Below are 20,310 nucleotides of genomic sequence, written 5' to 3'. Positions count from 1 at the left end.
GATCAGCCGCCCGCTGTGGATCAATTCTGCATATTGATGATGTCGACAATTGCGTCGATGAGCTCTTCTCCAGATATATCAAGAGTTGGATCCTGTATCTTCCTCGCCAAGAGCTCGTCCATAGCTGCGCGACATCCTTCGATGACCCCCGCAGTAGGAGGATCCGCACGGAATGCAATCCAACCGTCACCCATATTTAGCCGCTCTACGAACGAATAATTACCAACGTGTTAGTTTCGTAATGAATCAGAAAGACATCTTGCAAAATTCACTTACTTTGCCGTTTATCCTGAGACGCAGGCAGCGTCGTAAATAGGTATCAGTTTCACTGAGCTGTCACAAGGCATGTTCTCTACCCTACTCACCCATGTCAGATTGCCGCCGAAGAATGCGAGAGCATATGGTGTAACTACGCTCGAGTCGCGAATGTAGACCTTGCTTGTCTTCACTTTCTCATGGTACACGAGAAACCGTGTGGGAAACATCTTCCGATAATTCTATACCAGTTTTTCATAACGCGAATATTAGAATAGCCGCCAATGTGTGCTGCATGCTGGTCCACATACGACTGAGGAGGGATGTATAAACACTTCTTCTCCGCCGCGAACTTTCAATTGAGGTTCACCCGCAGGCTTGGAACTGTTTGCCGTTTGAATTACTTTGAGGAAACCAGGGGGTGTTATTGAAAGTAACAATACACGCGCAGCATACGCAGAGTACCATTGGGATAGAGCGCGGCAATCAGAACCGCCTTTACAAGTCTTAGATCGTCACCTCGTGCGTTCGCTTCTGGCCGGATACTTTCAACGACACCATCTGAGATGTTACCGCCTGCGCGTTCCATAGCTCGAACTTGCAATGGCAGTGAAGAATCAAGGAAGCCGATATCTGAAAGCAGTTCGGCCAGCTGCCGTTTGACACTCGCAATCATCCCTACAGGTGTGACACCGAGATAAGGTGGGGTTGTCGTCAAATGCCGGAATGGAGAATGTGGTTACCAAGAACTTTCCACGACAAGAAATTAGACCTTAAGAATGTCCTTTCAGCTTCTTGCCCCAACGAGCGGACTTTTTGCCATTGCCGATATGCATTTAGAATGGTGAGTTGATCTGACATCCCGCTCGCGAACTCCTAGATTTTCTTGACTCGTTTAGTAACGACAGCAACTGTATGTAGAAGAATAACTTACCGCTTTTTTCCTATCAGCCATTTCTCGCTTTTCAAAAGGCGCAACAAATGGACTCTTCATGCTCATGGCTGCCGCAATAGTCAGTACCGGATCCACACAATGGAAAATGCTACCAAGTATAAGTAGCTTGCCGATCTATCGCGATACACAACTATTAATGTTGAAAAGATACGACTGCCATCTCGGGAGTGGACCTTACCCGCACATCTACAGGTAATCGTCCGAGGTGAAATCCGAGCGGCGTTAATGTTTCTTCTCTCGTTAGCGCCTGAGACGCACCCGGATTGATGATAAGTGCCAGATGTGGTCGCAGCGACGAGTGAGTAAAATCTTACTTGTAATGTTCGTAGGGTGAGCACTGCATTTTGCACGGCCTCGTGAGACGGAGGCTCAATGACTTTGGCGAGGATCTATAGGTCCATTGAATGGATAGCAGACAATGCAACGGCGACAACGGTTTAAGCCACTACCTGCGCAATTCTTCCTTGAAGGAATGGCAGCACTTTAATTCTCAAGCATAGCTGCTCGAGAGGGGTTCTCCGCATTTCCGGCACTTGCTGGGCAGCGAGCGTATTCTCAAACATATGTGAAGTAAACAGGTGGACGCAAGTGCCTTCTGTTACACGCCCCGCTCGTCCACGACGTTGCAAAGCATTTGCCCGAGATACCCAACTACAGAATAATGTTAGAGTTGGTATGCCCGCGTCCGAATACCGGTTCCCTACCATTCTTCAAGACTGGCCATTCCTTTCGTGGGATCGAAGCGGGTCTCTTTCATTTTTCCGGAATCGATCACGTAGACCTACAGTGGTCAATGAGCACAATGTGAGGTCACACAGATCTCTCCTTAGGACTTGCCACATCGTCTACTGTTATGCTTGTTTCGGCGACATCTGTACGTTTCTTATTAGCCCAGCTGTAACTTGGCGCAGCTGCCACATTAGCTTACTTGTGGCAATTATAACTTTGACATATCCATCTTCGGGCCGCTTGAAGACATTCAATTGTTGGGCAGACGGTAGGTCCCCATGCAGGGGTATGAGGTATTTACCATTCGATGTCGCGGCGCGAATCTGAGGATTATGCCGCAGAAGTTCGTGGAGAGTGGCGATTTCGGCATAGCCAGGCAAGAAAATCAGAATGCCACGGTTGGGCGCAAGTACATTCTCATTGAACAGGGGGCGATCGAGCGTGTTTTCTGACCGTCGCCCGCCTCGGAGGGTTCCGTGTCCTCTTTTACCTCTTGATACACCCCGCCCTGAAAAGCTTGTGTTTGCGCCCGGGGGCTGCCGCTTCGAGGAGCCAGGTAATAGCATTTCAGACATCCACTCTACAAGGAGGGCGATTAAGGGGTATTGAATCCTCTCCACGTTCACCAATTTCAAAGCTTCGAGGGTCTTGTCGGAAATATGAGGATATCTCTTTTTCAATGCAGAAAATTGGAGCTCCTCATCGGGCTTTTCATCGTCATTTCCTGTAGTTGTGGGCCGTACTCTCATATGCCCGCGGCGGTAGTCGCTACCTTCTGGCTGATATCCAGTTTTCGCGAGCGCATCCTCAAGATACAGAACTTGAACATGGAATCTTAAAGAGGATTAGCACTCAGTTTAACACTATCACGGAAACCCCTAGCTTACGTCCTGCCGGGTACATGAATACGAGGAGCTTGACCGAAATATGCTTGGAAGAGCTCAGCGTTGAGAGTGGCCGACATAAGGACCAGTTTTAAGCGTGGCTGGGTAAGCAGGAGATCGCGGAGGACCATCAGTAGAAAGTCAGATTCAATCGATCGTTCTGAACGTGAAGACATTATAAGTCCACTTATTGCGATCTTGGGAGATCTAGCTGCCAACTTACCATGAACTTCGTCGACAATGATGTGTGTTAAATCATCGATACCACCTTCATGATCTCATTTATGCAAAAAAATGTGTGAGGTATTTATCGCAAACAATCTTTTGTTGGCTACATCGAACCCTCACCATCGGTCAACGTTTCGGCTCCGAACCCCGATACTGATCGGGCACCGGCCCCTTCCAAACGACGGAGTAAAATCCCAGTTGTCGCAAAGAGAATCCTGGTTGCATCACTCATCCGGTTCTCTAACCGAATTTGGTATCCGACCGTCTTCCCCAAGCTTTCATCACGCTCCGCAGCAACACGCTCCGCCACACCAATAGCACTGATGCGCCGCGGTTGGGTGACCAGGATTTTACATTGAGCCCCCCGTTTTTGGCAGATCAAAGCGTCCAACAGAAATTGCGGTACTTGCGTGGTTTTACCGCACTGAGGGAAGGTACACCCTAAGTTTAAGTAGCGGGACAAATGAGGAATGGGCACCTACGCCGGTTTCTCCCTCTACAACGACCACCGGATTCTCTTCCACCGCGTTGACAATATCTTGCTGCCATTTCCACACAGGCAGAGTCTCACGTTCGCTTCGCATTTTTTTATACTGGGGCCTCTGCTGTTGCGCAATGAACTCTTTGTGAAGCTTTTCATTCTCCAACGAAATCTCTGCGGCAGAAAGTGGCGGCTTGCGAAGCTTTCCTGGTATCACCCGCCCTTTCGGCATAGAGCTTGAATCCATTGGTTTCTGAACAACTGAGGGATTGATCCGCATTTGCTGCAGAGGAGCTATTAGCTCTGACTGATCTGGTGCCTTCGGCGGTCCGCTACGGTTTGGAGTTGTCATGTCTCGAGCAGCAGAACGAGTAGAAAGGATGGGCGCATCTTTCGAATTTTGCGGTCTCGGTTCGACAGTTATGCACCTTTCGACTAGTGCCTGTACACGACCCACTCGACCATCTGTGAGCTGAACCTTTATCCCCCGGGGATGATCACCGCGCGTCAACACTTTTGAAAGAAACACATCTCTAAACGTTAGACCAACGAACCCTAAAAAGGGTCTAGCGGTACAATCCCGTACCTTTGCCAACAATGCCGGTAACAAGATTCGCAGTTCCTTGATCCTCCTTCAAACATATTGCCACTTCTTGGGCACGTCTAATCATGTCCATAGTCGGCACACCGCCTCTAGGACCTTTATGCAACCGAATCTTGGGACCCTGAGTAATTTTCTCCTTCTCCTTTTCTCTGTGCCCCTTAATCACGAGAACACGTTTTTGCTCACTTCTTCCAGTAGCATCCCAGCCTGGTGCTACGATATTGCGTATGCGTACAGATGGCGCTATCAGTGACTCCTGTGCCTCGTTCGTCTGAAGGGCGGATGCCAACATATCCATCACTGTTTCACCCAGATGGTCCCTGGCTCTCATTTGCAGCGAAATCGCAAGCGACAGGAGTCCTGCTTGGATTCCCTCCGGTTTATTGCTACAGTCTAGCACAACAACCGGGGCTTGAAAGGGATACATTGTATTTTTGGGATGATGCAACTGCAGCGCAAGATGGAGCGCCGATTGGGTGAGCCCTGGAACCTCTACCTCTATTCCGGTAATCTGCCACACGAGGGTACCATCTCGTCTGGTATAACGAGTGAAGCTTTTCCCATACACGCTTTCTAATTCTTTGCATTCCTGCTCCCGCAGGGCGTTTGCTTCATCCGCGAACTCGGGGTCAGTGGCCACGCAGTCACTGGATAGCACGAACTCCGAATCGACAACCTGCGAATATAGGTATGACAAAGCAGCGAGTTGATCATTGTTACAGCGTTGTAGCGCAACGACTGCGTGTCGAGTTGTAAATCCAAGTGACTCCAGCCATGCTCGACTAATGCTGTCGGCGTGCACAGATGTATCGGAAAAAGGCAGTTCCATGGAGTCGTGTTCTCGCCCGCCAACTGACGGTGGAGGCCTTGTCAATTTGGTGGGGGCATTGATTATCATACGATGCTGCGTCGCTGTGCCTTCGAACCCACTACCTACGTCTTCAGTGGTGGTTTCGCCTGTGGAGCTTTCATCATCACTGTAATCAAATCCTTCATCGACGTCGTCTTCACTATCATTTGTCTCAGCATCTTCCCCATCCTCTAAAGAAGATTGTTCACTACTCCCATCGCTTTGAAAATCCTCCTCGTCCGACTCTCCGTTGTACTTGTTCTCGTCGTGGTAGAAACGCGGACCATTGATATCCCTTATCAACTCTTCCATTCCAGGGTCGATATCCTGCTCATCATCTTCCTCGTAATCATCGTCATCGCCTTCCTCCACTTGTCTTAGGACTTTCTGTGCCTCATGATAATTTGATAGGATAGTGGCCAACCTTTTAAATACGGGGCGGGTCAAATGGAGTCGTGGCAACTCCTCCTTTTTGGACTTCGTTGCTTGCTGCCATTTTCGAGCCATTTGACGTTTCTCTTTTTCTTTCAAGATTGCACTTTGCTTCTTCCCTATTTCTACTACCTCCCCAGTGACGGGATTCCAAACCAGCTCGACACCTCGAAAACCACCTCCCCGACGCTCGACATCTTTGCCACCTCTCCGGTCTCCAGTCTTACGATCCTTATTGCCTCTCTTTCCATTAGCATTTCTCTTCCCTTTCTTCTGCCTGTTCGCTCGAGCCGCGCTCCCTCCGGCCATTTATTCCAATTTCTTAACGACGTTGGCCAAGATTGCACATTGCATACTCAACATAAGCTTGTTGGCATGGCAACAGCGTGCAATTTACCGTCATGACTCGCCAACTTCAATAGTGTGGAGGTGATTGAAAATGGCACTAGAACTCATTATTATCCGGATTACTCCGGTTAGTCATATCGCATAATCAGCACCCCCTCTATCGCTCAACACGGTGTGGCATGTATTGTAATGTTTTTTTTTTTTAAACTGCGGTGAGGCGCATGCAGAAGGTCTATAAAAGGGGGGCCTTTGCTGTCTCTTCCCTCCTTCCTCTTTACCCATCCTCGACTCGCAAGCATCTGCCCAACACATCTCAGTCCATCATGAGAATGCCACTCTGGTGTCGAGGACCTCGCCCTCCCGACTACAACAACAACATAACCCCTTGCAAACACTATTACTACTATGCTGCAACGATTGCAGGTATTTCTTGCTGATTTTCCCACGCCCGTATTCCCAGTCTAATTCTGGTTTAATTAGTATCTGAACATCCTCCAACTAAAGAATTTCGGAATCAAGGGCTTAGTAGGATTTCTCTCGTGTGGTGGGCTTAGTTACCCGGTTAGAACAACCGTAATGTATTGCATGTGTAATTGGGCCCAGTAGTAGTTGGTTGGTTGTAAGGGCTAGCTAGTTGCTTTTCCGAACCGGTTGTCGCCGGTTTATTCCCTGGTGTAGTAGCTAGTGCCATTTTCTGTCACCTAATACACTATCCAGTAAGTTGTGCCGCCCAGATGTACGAGTAAACTTCTTTAAATTCCAAGAATTAATGTTGCAAACATAGCAAGGACAAAAAGGAAAAACAACTGAAACTATTCTGGTAATTTTGCCCACACTTTGGAAAGTCATCGCAATCTACAAATCTACATAACCCTGGCCGCTGAGACTTTCTGCTGTCAGGCCCTGGATGAAACAGGTAAATGATGTTACGAAGGAAGTTTACACTCGCTGCTCTTCTTTACGCAGCCGTGTGCTTCCTGCGGCGAGGGTAGCAACTGCTGAATTCAGACCATCAGCGATCAAAAGCGTGAGCATTGCGTGTGGTGCAATACGGATATAGTACACAGGGAAACTCTTTAACAGCGCGCAAGCGTTAATAGTGACAAGATCAAAAAGATTAGGTGCAAAGATACTCACCCTATAGAACGCCAAAGGACCTTCGTTCCTGATTACTTTGAGCGCGCAATCAATGGTACCCTTGTAAGGCATATTCCCCTGGACATCGGGACGTTGCTTTTGTAATCTTGTCTTGATGAAATCAAAGGGAAGCGACATGAAAGAAGCAAAGAATCCAGCTACAGCAGAGGAGCCAAACTTGGAGAGGGCACCGGGACCCAAGATGCGATCCAGCTCAGATTTCGTATGTGAGTAGCTGAGGAGCGAATTCAGCTATGAGACGGGCTCAAGCAAAATGTCATCAAATCGAACTGCTTACGTTGTAAGCATGCCAAGATTAAGTGCCATAGCTCTGGCGACTGTTGGTCCAGCTCCATTCCACAAAGAAAAAAAGCCTTCTTCTCGAACGATGCGTGTCAGGGCATTGCTAACCCCTGTGTAATTCGCACGTTTAGCAGCGGGAAGCATTCCATCCGCTTGCATCCTGACCAACGCCAAGTCTGGAGGGGTTCCAACAATAGCACCCAAGCCGCCAGCAGCAAGTCCAGCTAGAGCACGTTGTGAGAAAGTGACCTTATCATTTCCATTGTATTCCTTTGCTGAGGAAAGGAAGGTGTTGAAAAGACCCATTCGAGCAGTCGTGTATGTGGCTTGACGGAGCAAGCCGGCCGAGAGCCCACGGTAGAGGGAGGTAAACTTTTCGTTCCGAATGATATCGGCCGCCAAACGGAATGGGTTTGGATGAATATTCTATCCCAGCGGTCAATGGTAAGCACCAAATCAATATGGCAAACCTACGCCCGATGGACACGTCCGTAAACCAAACTTACCTTTGTGCCTTCCCCCGCCAGTTGCATGCGAACTTTGACCATATCAACAGGCTGGATAACAGCCGTAGCAATCATGCCTCCAAGTCCGCCAGTGACAAATGGCTGGGCGATCTGCCAGGAAGTTTTACGGGATGTGTCCATGTTTTCTTTATTTTGGTCTGTCATCGCAAATAGGAGTGTCAAAAGTTGTCCAGCATACGTTGAAAGGATGATCAGACTTTTGGGAAACACTGTACCTCAAAGCGCAGTCCTTTAAAATAGTCACAAATGTAACACTTTGTAGATGGAACTAATATCCGAGCAGGCGAATTATGGACAAATAAGTGCACGCTGACCCGTTCGTTATGCCGATGAGGCTCAAAGGAAAATTGCCAGCTTAAAAGACCTGCTACAGGTGTGAGTAAGACGAAAAGGCTTTGCGAAACTTGCTCTCAAGCCCTGCCAGGAAGGGGGATGCACCAGCCAAAGGGGGGGATGATCACTTGATTATGTCAGCTGGTCTTACCACATGAAACTGTCACTGTGGGGAAGTCTGGGAAGAATTGGAAATAAAGCTTCTCAATGCAATTGAGGTTCATCCGCAACGTCTTGGCAAGAATAAGCCTTGGTATTGGTTGGGACTTGTGCCAGATACGACATGCGTTCAAGGTGAACGATCGATCAACAGCACATATCGATCGCACACTGCATGGCGCATAACTTAACATGGTTTATTACATGGTTTGATATCGCTCACTTCTGGCCCACGCCGAAACATCCATTGAGGCAACAGCACGTTACTGCCGTTCATCCGGCTGCCACGAAACTTGCATGTGCCATCTGTCCTACTGTGGGCCGCGTTCTGAAAGTAAGCAGAAATGGCATAGTGCAAAAGAAGCGGAATGTGGATTGAAATTGGTTGTAATATAACATATAAAGGCCACAAGGGTAAAGAACGGGGAGCAGGCGAGTATGTAGCAAGCGACTGGTTTGCAACGTCAGCTTATATCATTCGTTTATAAGTGTGTGAGGATTAGATTACTAATCAAGTTCTGGGTCTGACATACCATGGTATGATGTCGAGGTCAATAACTGTTGGCTTGGCGAAGTGGCAAATAACCAATGTATTATCTGACGCTGAAAATGATGGCAAGGATAAAGAGCAGATTGGAACGCTATGCAGAAAGTTCGTCAACTTGTGAGTTGGTTAGATGAACGCTGCAATTTTCACTTCAAATATAATGAATTGCTTAACAAACAAAATGGGACATATCATTCACAATAAGTTAATGCATTAATGGCTCAAAGCAACACCACTGTCAATATCTCCTCAACTAACATCTAACAGTAAAGATACTGCTTGAAAGCAGAATGTAAAGCGTTCGTCTGAGCAGCTGGAAATGTGGCTTGGCGGCCAAGAGTGATCATAACACGTAAGCAGACCCCATTTCCCCACGCTGCAGATCTTCAGTTCGACGGCCCGAGATCAATTGGCATTCGCACAGGCAGATCAGCATTTGTTTACGACACTATCACAGCTCGTTCTCCTATCCACTATGGCCGTTGGACACCCAGTAGATAATGCTTTGCAAGCACTTGCGGAAATAAATTGGTCCCACCCGTCGTTGTGGATATGTGCTGGTTCCATCGTGTTTAACCCAACAATGTGGAATATTGTCGCTCGAAATGGTAGGGATGAGGTGGAGGCGAGCACCTTCTGTCCTCATTTTCTCCGGACCCGGCTAACTCTCTTTGACACTGCAGAGTATCGAAGACATACTATTACAAGGATGGTGGGCTCCCCATTGAGGGGTTGCTATCTCCTCGCATTCACTATTTTTACGCTCGGATTGCTGCGGGACTACCTGTAAGCCTGACTATTTCTCATGATTGCATGATGTGTGTCCCCGCTTATCATTCTTTTAACAGCTTCACCGTTGCTATGGATCACCAACCAAAGAGTCACATCCTTGAGCATTTTTACGTGAAGGTGTACGCAGCGATTAGCATCGTTATTGGAAATGTTCTTGTGTTGTCCAGCATGTATAAACTAGGAATCACGGGGACGTACTTGGGTGAGTATCATATCCTGCATTGTGTAGGCTGCCAGGAAAGCAAATTTATCCATATGAAAATCATCAGGGGATTACTTTGGTATTCTTATGGACCAGCGTGTTACTGGATTCCCGTTTAATGTCCTAGAAAATCCCATGTACTTTGGATCGACTCTGTGCTTCTTGGGGGGTGCTTTGTGGTAAGATAGATTGAGCACTGCAGCTAGTTGCAACGCACTCAACTCAACCTGTTGGAAAATCATAAAGGCGGGGTAGCCCGGCAGGTCTTGTGCTTACCGGAGTTGTCTATATTGTGTACATTGTTGCCGTCGAATGCTTTGAAGGGTACGTGTTTGTTTCTGCGGTGCGCATCGGAAGTCCCAGTAAACTCATATTCAATTTTGATACATAGACCGTTCACTGCATCGATCTACCAAAGAAGAGACAGGGAAAAGGCCGGCAAGAAAAAGCAATAGTCCAACGACTATTGGACGATCTGCGCCAGCACTCGTCGTGCGTGGTGTATAGATAGTTTCATGCAAGTATATTATTAGGTAGCAAGGTGACCTGGCATGTCGCCCCCCGGCTTATTAGGGATAGCATTCACAGTAGTGATAGAACAATAGCAATAATCAATGTCGCACACAATATACCAGTACGGGTTGAACCACTTGGACATGGTGAGAACCAACTCGGATAAAGCGCATAGTTTTACATGCAATACATCGTCCAGTCGTCTAACTGTGGTAACTAGCGCCCACCAGCATGATTCCAAAGGTTTTCGCTTGGAGGATGTTCAAATCCTAGTAAACCAGAATTAGACTGGTTAATAATTAGGGGAACATCACAGACATTCCTACGCAAGGGCGGTCTTTGTTTATCTTCATGTGAATCTGAATAATTGTGGTGTCTGATTAATGGGGATCACGTGCTGCTGGACGTTCGACTGTGACATCGCGCGCTTGCGTCAGCCCTTGTCACCCCAACACCCTGTACAGAGCTTGCCATCATCGCAACTGAATGCTGTTTCGTAGTGTGGAGTAAAAAGATGCCCCATCGACTCATATCCTTTGCAGACGTTGCTAAACATAACACGAAAGAAGACTGCTGGTGCATTATACACGGAAAAGTATATAATTTGGGCCCTTTTCTGAATGAACATCCAGGAGGCGTTGGTGTGAGTAAGCTGCAGGGCCGCCTGATTTGCATTTTGCTTTGTCTTATCACCTTCTTAACCATTATGTACTCTAATATTTTCAATTGGACAGCCCATCCTTAAACAAGCAGGAAAGGATGCTACAGAAGCGTTTGAACCAATCCATCCAAAGGATATCATTGATCGCTTTCTTCCCAAGGAACTCTACTTAGGTGATGTGGATCCTACGACCGTTCCTGAGAAGTCCGTTGAAGAAAGCCCTGACGCAAAAGCGCTGAATATGACGAAGAAACCAAGCTTGTCGGCAATACTGAATGCGTTCGATTTTGAATCAGTGGCTCGCCGAACAATGAAACCAGAGGGATGGGCATATTACTCGTCAGGGGCTGATGATGAATTGACACTGCAAGAAAATCATGCAGCGTTTCACAGAATATGGTTGCGGCCTCGAGTATTGGTCAACGTCCGTACAGTAGATACTTCCACCACGATGTTGGGGACGCGTTCGTCGTTGCCTTTGTATATATCTGCCACGGCCTTGGGAAAGCTTGGTCATCGTGAGGGCGAGGTGGTCTTGACACGAGCTGCGGGGACGAGGCAAATTGTGCAGATGATGCCGACTCTAGCGAGCTGTTCCTTGGATGAGATGGTGGCTGCGAGGGCGACTGGGCAAACCCAGTGGTTTCAGCTTTACGTTAATAGTGGTGAGCGGCCCTAATTACGGTATGAAGAAGGATAAACGATGGCTTACTCATACACTGTTACTAGATCGAAAAATAACTGAGCGTCTAGTCCGTCACGCAGAATCCAAGGGTGTGAAAGGTCTTTTCATAACTGTGGATGCACCTCAACTCGGTCGGCGCGAAAAAGACATGCGGACAAAATTTGTCGATGACGCGCCAGACGTTCAAAGGGACGGCAAGGAGTCCATAAATCGAAATGAGGGTGCTGCGCGGGCAATATCCTCTTTCATAGATCCCGGTTTGTGCTGGGATGATATCGAGTGGTTTAAGAGCATCACCAAAATGCCTATCGTGCTTAAAGGTATCCAAAGAGGCGAGGATGCAGTATTAGCAGCAAAAGCAGGTGTTGCAGGGATTGTTGTTTCGAACCACGGTGGACGGCAATTGGATACAGCACGGTCGGGAATCGAAATATTGGAGGAAGTAATGACGTATCTGAAAGAGGCTGGGCTAACAGATCGCCTTGAAGTGTATGTAGATGGGGGATTCCGCAGGGGAACGGATATATTCAAGGCGTTGGCGTTAGGTGCCAAAGGTGTCGGATTGGGTCGGCCTTTCCTGTATGCCATGTCTACATACGGTCAGCCGGGCGTGGAACGGTTGATTGACTTGCTGCGGGACGAGTTGGAAATGGTAATGAGACTAATGGGGACTCCTTCGATTAAAGATATTAGCAAGGATATGGCTGTGGTCAAGAATTTATCTAGTCATGTAGGACAAGCCCCGGCAGATTCACTATATAGACAGGTCTACGAGCGACAGAGCACGATTATCGGGTCGAAATTATAGATTGTATCAATCTCACCTGTGGCCTGCCGATCGCTGAAGTAAGCACATTGCATGATTTATGATTCCAAATACAAGCAGAACCATTGCACCTTAGTTTGATCATGACGAGTTGATTATCACAGACTTGACTTAGAGGGATAGCCTTTGCCTATCTTACAATAATATTTTAGAGAATCTATGATTGAATCTGACTACTGGTGTCTATCTAATTGCCTTGACCCTACATATTTGCCTCACCGAGACAAATAGACTTTATCAACTTCCCTTTCTGCCCTCCAGCAGCCATTGCTTTCAAATTGGGATGCAAATATTCCATTTCACGAATCTGCCCAATCACAATTTCACCGTCCATGCTTCCCACATGGGACAGGAAGAACGCAGCATTTATCACACTCGCAACACACCCAAAGACCCGAGGTCGGCTGAAAAATTCTGTTGCATCAAATGACGCTGCTGCTGCCCGTTTAATGTCCATCATCGCTGTCCGGACCCAGTTGCACGTGAACTTGATCATCAGTTTTCCGCAGGAGGCTGATATGGTTTGATTCGCGAATAAGCGCTTGAGGCAGGCGGACGCAAGGACCATGTCAACAAACTCCTCGCGGCGTGAGTTGTGCTCCTCCTGGGCGAAAAGCACGTCGGTCGATTGGGACTCGCCTGCTAATATGGTTTCTAGTGGTAAAGAATACATCTTAGACAATGGAGTCGAGGATGGATGTGGACCTGAAAATCAACATACTAATGTCATGATTTAAGAGCACTTTTTGAAACCTTTCCACAACTAGTTCAAATCCACCAGCCCACGGGTGAGTGGCGATATGGAACCCCAACAAAGTGCGACATCGCGAAGCTGTCACTGGTTGCTGGAAATTGAGGTTAGCACCGAAGCACTGTCGTAAGTTGACAAATTGTATGTGTACTATACCTTGAATTTCAGCATAGAAGATACGATCCGGGCAGTGCACTCTCGAATGTCAGGGTCATCATCTTGTAGTAATTGATCCAGCAGGAATAAAATATCAACGACATTGGACTCCTCCAGTCTATCGATCACTGGTATCACGTTTTGCAAACTTGTGACCACGGATGCCCGCACAGCTAATGGTTGTTCATCTCTGCACCAAAACTGTATTATCTTCACGTAAGAAGTCGATAGCGTCTGAGGGTCTTGCAGGGCCTCCGGCGCCACATGAACCTATTCGCCAATATCTGATCAGCCTCTACACATCGTACACTGCTCTCGTCCTCAGCTCACTTTATGAACTTCCATTCCAAGAAGAGGAAGTATGGATTCAGCTAGGTGTGGTTTTGGGCTGCTCGACAGGACCTGCAGAATAGAGTTCGCAAAATTCTCCAACTCGATAGGACCATCTGACGGATCCGACAGCTCCATCTGAACCAGAAGCTTAGCAGCTTCTTGAACAACCTGGTAGTACACAGAAGCGGACAACACCAACGACCTAAGCTTCTGTTTTATTTGTGCTGAGGTAATATTGACGCTGAGAGATATAAGAATGTCAGGAAAGGTAAACAAACTGCCAGATATGTCTCATCTCACCAAGTGTTGGTATGTATATGGTCTTTGATGAAACCAATAGTCGCGAGCTGAACCTCATACTCTCGATCATCCAAAAGATCCAGAATTATACGGGTGCCTTGATCAGCATTAGGTGGGCAGACAGCAAGGCATCGGAGCACCAACAGAGCTTGCGCTCGGCGGACTGAGTAGCCCATAAAAGCCGCCTCCCCATCCCGTCGCAAAGCTTCTAATGCATAATCTCGAAAAGTTTGACGAATATTTACAAAGTGTTGTGTGGCTAATGCATCGAGCTCTAAAAGCAGGTAGATCGTGACTTCGTTAGCTTTGATTCATTAAAGTGATTTTCATTGGACAAAACTCACCATTTTCTTCGTCCACTTCATCCCGGACCCAGGCGGCTTGTATAAAGAATTCCGTGACTATCGACAAATAAAGGGCCTTGGTCACCGGGCATGAATTATTTAGCGCGATATCAGAAGCAGCCAAGAAGACAGTAGGAAGCCGAATAGTAGCATCTGATCGAACTTGGCCGTTAGCTTTCCGTGTATCCCGGACCCTACCCACGACAAAACTTATACCTCTCCGTATATCCTTCCCAGCAACATCACTCGCTAGGTGCACACGAAGTAAATATTGTATTTGCAAAAGGGCCCCGTGTAGATGGTTCTGAGAGGCAGACTTTCCCTGCTGTATTAATCTTTCCACTGAAGGTATCAGATTTGACGAGAGGATAAGGGGGGCGTACGCCCTGGCGGACATCTCTCGAACTTTAAAAATGGCTGCCATTGCACATCGCGCAACCACAGTTCCGAAAGCGGAGAGTGTCATCAGCGTATCCGATCCTTCTAATACGGACGGTTTCACTGGCAATGTGAAACAACATTATCAAAAGTGCATAGCCGTCAGACGCAATCATCACGTACATCTTGCCAAGATCGTGAGAATAGGGTACAATGCTGGGTGGACCTCTCCCTAAATTGTGCTACGTCTGAGAAATGATATAACGATTTCGGGAACACATGAACATGCACCTCTTCTAGTTTTTCAACAGCCTCGGTCAGTTGTTGCAGAAGCAGCGAATGCAATTTCGGAAAGCGAACGAAGAACTCCCGTCCAGTCACCGTATTTACAATATTCATTTCGTCCCGTGATTTCTGTGCATGTCAAAACTAAGTTACGAATTGCCTTCCTTGTTGATATAGGGGCGGGGTACCTTAGTCCCAAGAGCTTTTGTGATCAAAGTTGAAAACAGCATCGCCGCGCAGTTCCTGATAGGAAAACTACGAGAAGAGAAGCCTTTAATGCTCAACGCGAAAGCCTCCCCAATGTGATCTCTGACTTCTGATGCCACCTCGGCGTCTTGCAAAATGGCTCTGATAACATTGTACGCATGGACCTATGAATTCGAAGTCTTCCATTTGGTATTCCTGACATCGAGCCACACGCTCAAGGCATTACACACCTGCGGCAGGTCCAGTCGCTCATTAGCATGAGCAGGTACATCTTGCATGCCAATAGCAAAAAGCTTATTGAGAGCCGATGTCAACAGGAGCTTCCGCGAAGGGACCGGTGCGCTGACAATTGCCAATACACCTAGAGGAAGGCCAGCGCTTCTCCGTGTGATGGAAACATCTACAGATACAACTTGTGCCAGGAAGCCCTAATACATGCGCGTGAGTACTTACACTCGCAACCGCATAGAACAGAACCTTCATCAAACCAACATCCAACCAGGCCTTGGGAAGCTCCACAAGAAATTCTTTTCCAGATGACAACAGTGTTGCACACACGCTTGCAAAGCAGACATGCACAGCTGAAAATGCACCGCGATGACGAATCTGATGCAAATCTTACGTAAATAATAAGGTGGGAACTACAGCCACAAAAAAAACTAACCGATGCTAACAGTGTACGCAACTGATCTCCTGATTCAACAATCTGTTCGAAGGTCACGAGCGATTCCTATTGACAAATCAGTATGGCGGCAATTTGAATATCTTCTTCATCGTAACTCACAGAGTCGCTTTGAGAAAGGGGTAGAGGCGTCCGGCAAATTAAAGCCTGAATGACTGCTGTTGTTTCCTTGATCGTGTGAAAACACGAATAGAGGATCAATTGCGCTTGACTGCCTCTATCTGAATAGGGACCGCTGGAGGCTGCACCAGCTTCGACAATCAAGTCTTCCATGTTTTGCTGCATGTCCGCAAACGATGCAGGGAGATTCCCCTCTAAATGATACAATGAGCGCGTATATTTTATAGTTCCGCCCTCAAACACTTTGAACGCACCAGGAGATTCATCAGCACATACGGAGAGAACGGCATCGCAACCAGACTTGATGAGATTCATGATATCTCGAACGAGCCTTTGCCATTCCTCTATGTTCGCCTGTATAGCGGCAGCGCCGAAATCAATTTCCAACAATACATTTCTGGAGATTAAGAAAGTCTTTCGGTATTCAGTCACTGAACAAGTTGGAACTCAAACCCACTGTAAAGCGCGGAATAACCCATGCATGGGGTGGCCTGACGCGCTCAGGTAGAGATTTTTCGCAGCTATGTCGATATTCCTGGCCAAGAGCTCCATCAGCTGCTTCACGAAGTATGCTAAACAACCGTTACAGAACTTTGTTAGGCCAAGAATAACCTTTTGCAGTACCAGGTATGCAGTCTTACCCATAGGACATCCCCCTCGTGCAAGTTTCAACTTCGTGTCCACGTCTAGATACATCTGCATTCCTTTGACGTATTTGGCAAAAACCAAACGAACAACCGTAGCGCCTGTGTCACTCTCATGGGACCGAATACTGCTAATCCAGGCAATGCCTTTTGCCAACAACGTCTGGATCGACCGCACACTCACTATTCCAGCTAACGGAGCAGGAAACTGCATCAAAAGCTCGAAAGCCTTCTCTCTGTTGGGTGCGTACGTGTCATTAAAAATAATGGCCAAGAGGACTTGAACCGTTTCACGGTTGGCTAAGGTCGGGTAGTCAGGGACCTCCGCAAGATTAACCTTTGTGTTCACATCGATGGTGGAGTCTTCACTCTCTAGTATTGTTGTCATCAAATATAGATTGCACGTCGTCCGCTGAAACGAGCAGCCTGGGAACAACGATGCGACCTAAAACGGTATGGAAAGACCTCAAGAAGGGACCTATCGTTGTAGAACAAAGCTCATCCGTACCGTAGAATCGCCAAGCCATGCAAGGAAATCTCTTTTCATTATCAGTCTTCTATTCAGATCGTTTGCTATTTCCGTCATTTGGTCCAGATTCGATGGTTTGCTAGAAGCCTTGGCATGTTCATCGATGTACATTTTGCGAGATAAGTAGTCCCTCCAATTGCTGTACATTGCCCGTCGAATGCGACGGAGGAGCTTGACAAGGTAGGCCTGACTATCGAACGTACAACCATGAATATGTGACATTGCAAGAGTAACTGCTTGCTGTACATACACCCTTTGACGGAACTCCGGTGACTGACTGTCGAGGCTGATCAGAAGATACTTCTTGAGCGCGAACAATTCCTCCTCACTGAAATCAGCGGTTCCTTGCCGCGTTTCGCACAATAATGCTAGCACATCGACTCGAAGGTTTGCATCTGGATGGCTGATAGCCTGTTCCACCATATCGCGGTTCTCTGAGTACATGAAAAATGTCAGTAGATAAATCACGGCATGGGAGAAGCCTTCTGGTACATACCGGCCAGGAATGAGCTAAGTTCCAACAAACCCAGCATGCGAGCAGCTTTGACCACAGCAATTGTTCCATGAAGACGGAATGCTGATCCTGTTGCGTCTTTCGAATACACGCCATGCTGAAGAGCTAAAAAACGATTGGGTCTGTAAGATTTACGAACTACAATCAGCTTGGAAGGTTGACATATACCGTTCATCAGCAACTGAAAGCTGCAGTGTTTCTCTTTGAGAATGATATGAATCATATTCTCGCTGCAAATCTTTCTGATGACAAGGCTTTCGCTCGTTAGCGCTATACACACTGGGTTGACCCAAAACTCGTTTGCTTGAGCGGACGACTATAGAGTTAAGCCCCTGTTTCAGCAATCTCAGCAAGTAATGCTTTTCCTGCATGAGCGGCTGACCTCGTCTTCAACTCCAATATCACTCAAAGCCTCTTTGATGAACCGGTTGATGAAGGCTGATATGCGGCTCGCCAGCATGATATTGCTACGAAGTTTCAATAGGGTCAGCACACCAACGTCGTCCATTTAGTATGGCCGACTGCATCTTACGTCATGACTGCAAAACAGTGTTCGAGGAAATCGGCACGTAAACGAAGAAGGGCTTGTGGACGGACTTTTGACAACATCAAGGATAACAAGTCATATTTGACCTACTCACATCAATCATTGTTATTGAGCTCCCTAATAGAATATGAACAGGGAAAAGACGAACTACCTTACGGTGCCAATCTGCTTTGAGCAGACCGTTTATCATCATCTGCACGTGCAAGTCGGTGTCAATGTCTACATACTGAACATGTAAAACGTCCAAAAGTCCAACGAATAGATCTTTCAGCTTTCGGGAGCGGTTAGCCACAGGAACAATTCGCGATATAGTCAGCTGTCCAGAATTACCTTGTGTTGAACAGTGTCAATGGGATCTTCCCATTGGTCAAATACATAACCGAAAAGCTTTTCAATCACCGGGGCACGAACAAGCTCCACGGTAGATTGAATCAGCGTCAATGGAAGCGTCTTGCGTGATTTGAGGATCTGTTCCACATTCGAGAGCCATGTTGCCAAGGTCTGGAACGCTAGTACACGGATACCAGATTCGGTAGCACGGTCGCAAATGTCAATAATTTGCTTGTACAGCAAACCGATGAGCGTCGGATGCTCGCTAAAGAAATAAGGAGGTAACAGAATTTGGTAATTTGTTATGTGATTGAAAGTAGTAATGCTCCTTACCCCGCAAAAGCAACTTTCGTTAAACATTTTTCGCCGGCAAAATTGATCAACAGCCCCCGGTAAATACAGAGGGCAGAAAAGTCCCAATGCGCATCTCCAACCCACTGCTCTGACATCGAAGGTATGTTCACTTGTAATATGTCACCTGGAGCATTCTTTCGATATCCAAACAATGCCCCGACAATGGTAGATGGCTCTTGTGTGATGTCCAAAAGGGCGGGTGCCAGGAAACCTGCCATGAACTGGTTCTCCTGCAGAAATCCGTGGGAAAAGCATATACGCAAGGTGGCATTAAGTAGGTCTTGCACAACGTCTCTTTTGGGGCCTGAATCTTCAATCATGACCTGGACAATGCCGGGATATCTCGTGAGTAACGCGGCAGCAATCTTAAGCAGATCGGTGCATCTTGAGAGCCTGTTAGAGATATAAATGATCGTGGTCGTTGCGTTCGTTGAAGCACTCGAGTCTGACACCTCGTTGACAATTACTGTGAGACATCTGACAAGCAGTGACAACGTCGCCCCAAAACTCTGGCCAACGACATCTTTCCCGATCGATCTGTCCAAAGTCGTCATTATCACTGCACCGAAATGCGATATAACGGAATCATCCAAAGGGCCATCCGCAATATTCTGCAGGAAGCCTTGATAATCATTAGACAGGCGATCTCGGACAATGGTTCTGTCCCATAGGGAATCTTCAGGAGCATTCTCATAGAACTCATGGATTCGCGCAACCAGAGAAAAAGCCGCGCTTCGAAATGAATTTTCACTGGGTCCAGTGGATGCAAAGTGAACCTCCAACGCGATAGGCAGGAGACAGGACTTGAAAAGACTAGAGGTTTCGACTAGCAAACTTAGATCGTCTCGTGCTTTCCCAACAGTAGATACTATTTTTCATCAATGCAGAGGATTAATAGAAGTCTTTTATGTCTAAAGTCTTATGTCAGCAAACAAGCGTCTACATACCAAGCCTTCGCAAAGCAACTAGCTGAGTAGCTTGCGAGGACGATAAGAAGTCGTGAAGGCATCGAAGTATAGCTTGGTGAGCAGGGGCCGGATATCTGGACACATTCTCGTCATATAATCGCTTCCATGTATCTTTCACCTCAAAGAAATGGACAGCCCTAAGGCTGGTCTTTTTGCTGTGCTTTGGCATTGTCAAGCAGCTAGCAGGTACCAGTCCTCCATGTTGTTCGAGTGCTATTTGTTGCCATGGTCATGATCACGTAAGTCGCGCCCGTCACGTGCTCGTCCTCGTTGTACGAATAAACCACACACACAGGATTTGCCAGGCTACGACTTGTAGTCGTATCGATGTATCCACCGTTTAAACATAGCAGCGGTTTGAACTGGCCTGTTGCGGTTGCATTCATTTCAACTATGGTGGTACGCCATAGCATAAAA

General features: G+C 47.2%; 5 protein-coding genes across 5 annotated transcripts; 2 read left to right on the top strand and 3 right to left on the bottom strand.

Annotated features, from left to right (window-relative positions):
• Positions 1-20: 20 nt before the first annotated feature.
• SPPG_04349 (uncharacterized protein) lies at positions 21-5,727 on the bottom strand (the record flags this gene model as incomplete). The annotated part of the gene is made up of 18 exons (XM_016752588.1): positions 21-205; positions 277-289; positions 366-497; positions 567-658; positions 721-933; positions 999-1,131; positions 1,190-1,324; positions 1,389-1,457; positions 1,525-1,599; positions 1,660-1,861; positions 1,915-1,991; positions 2,048-2,082; positions 2,139-2,773; positions 2,827-2,983; positions 3,047-3,100; positions 3,172-3,475; positions 3,534-4,045; positions 4,119-5,727. 18 exons carry the CDS (start codon positions 5,725-5,727, stop codon positions 21-23), a joined length of 4,632 nt encoding a protein of 1,543 aa, XP_016608041.1.
• A 774-nt stretch (positions 5,728-6,501) lies between these two features.
• Positions 6,502-8,379, bottom strand: SPPG_04348 (uncharacterized protein). Its single transcript, XM_016752587.1, has 5 exons — positions 7,949-8,379; positions 7,713-7,870; positions 7,202-7,632; positions 6,904-7,138; positions 6,502-6,840 (listed from the first exon to the last, which is right to left on the bottom strand). The coding sequence occupies exons 2-5, from the start codon at positions 7,851-7,853 to the stop codon at positions 6,706-6,708; spliced, it is 942 nt and encodes a 313-aa protein (XP_016608040.1). The 5' UTR covers positions 7,854-7,870; positions 7,949-8,379; the 3' UTR covers positions 6,502-6,705.
• Positions 8,380-9,150: 771 nt separating this feature from the next.
• On the top strand, positions 9,151-10,451 carry SPPG_09186 (uncharacterized protein). Its single transcript, XM_016757343.1, has 6 exons — positions 9,151-9,380; positions 9,456-9,558; positions 9,621-9,766; positions 9,834-9,945; positions 10,013-10,090; positions 10,158-10,451. The coding sequence occupies exons 1-6, from the start codon at positions 9,248-9,250 to the stop codon at positions 10,219-10,221; spliced, it is 636 nt and encodes a 211-aa protein (XP_016608039.1). The 5' UTR covers positions 9,151-9,247; the 3' UTR covers positions 10,222-10,451.
• A 275-nt stretch (positions 10,452-10,726) lies between these two features.
• SPPG_09185 (L-lactate dehydrogenase (cytochrome)) lies at positions 10,727-12,690 on the top strand. Its single transcript, XM_016757342.1, has 3 exons — positions 10,727-10,922; positions 11,014-11,605; positions 11,670-12,690. The coding sequence occupies exons 1-3, from the start codon at positions 10,794-10,796 to the stop codon at positions 12,431-12,433; spliced, it is 1,485 nt and encodes a 494-aa protein (XP_016608038.1). The 5' UTR covers positions 10,727-10,793; the 3' UTR covers positions 12,434-12,690.
• On the bottom strand, positions 12,528-20,064 carry SPPG_04346 (uncharacterized protein; the record flags this gene model as incomplete). The annotated part of the gene is made up of 27 exons (XM_016752586.1): positions 12,528-13,105; positions 13,173-13,296; positions 13,359-13,628; positions 13,689-13,932; positions 13,992-14,265; positions 14,336-14,488; positions 14,552-14,836; positions 14,897-14,945; positions 15,005-15,127; positions 15,187-15,369; positions 15,436-15,633; positions 15,698-15,811; positions 15,870-15,935; positions 15,990-16,201; positions 16,262-16,404; positions 16,465-16,579; positions 16,649-17,096; positions 17,160-17,370; positions 17,431-17,614; positions 17,677-17,799; positions 17,863-18,010; positions 18,077-18,161; positions 18,227-18,327; positions 18,393-18,512; positions 18,572-18,836; positions 18,905-19,793; positions 19,873-20,064. Coding segments are annotated over 27 exons (5,771 nt in total), but the record flags the coding sequence as incomplete, so codon positions are not given.
• Between the last annotated feature and the right edge of the window lie 246 nt (positions 20,065-20,310).

The sequence above is a fragment of the Spizellomyces punctatus genome (genome assembly GCF_000182565.1).
Source record: "Spizellomyces punctatus DAOM BR117 chromosome Unknown supercont1.7, whole genome shotgun sequence".
NCBI lineage: Eukaryota > Fungi > Chytridiomycota > Chytridiomycetes > Spizellomycetales > Spizellomycetaceae > Spizellomyces > Spizellomyces punctatus.
This window is presented reverse-complemented; position numbering and strand designations above follow the sequence as displayed.

Coding starts and splice junctions, on each gene's coding strand:
- SPPG_04348 (XM_016752587.1), bottom strand. CDS start 7,853: ATGGACACATCCCGTAAAACTTCCTGGCAGATCGCCCAGCCATTTGTC. Junction 7,633..7,712: donor TGGCGGGGGAAGGCACAAAG/GTAAGTTTGGTT, acceptor CCGCTGGGATAG/AATATTCATCCAAACCCATT. Junction 7,139..7,201: donor AATCTTGGCATGCTTACAAC/GTAAGCAGTTCG, acceptor TTCGCTCCTCAG/CTACTCACATACGAAATCTG.
- SPPG_09186 (XM_016757343.1), top strand. CDS start 9,248: ATGGCCGTTGGACACCCAGTAGATAATGCTTTGCAAGCACTTGCGGAA. Junction 9,559..9,620: donor GGATTGCTGCGGGACTACCT/GTAAGCCTGACT, acceptor TTCTTTTAACAG/CTTCACCGTTGCTATGGATC. Junction 10,091..10,157: donor GCCGTCGAATGCTTTGAAGG/GTACGTGTTTGT, acceptor TTTGATACATAG/ACCGTTCACTGCATCGATCT.
- SPPG_09185 (XM_016757342.1), top strand. CDS start 10,794: ATGCCCCATCGACTCATATCCTTTGCAGACGTTGCTAAACATAACACG. Junction 10,923..11,013: donor AACATCCAGGAGGCGTTGGT/GTGAGTAAGCTG, acceptor TCAATTGGACAG/CCCATCCTTAAACAAGCAGG. Junction 11,606..11,669: donor TCAGCTTTACGTTAATAGTG/GTGAGCGGCCCT, acceptor CACTGTTACTAG/ATCGAAAAATAACTGAGCGT.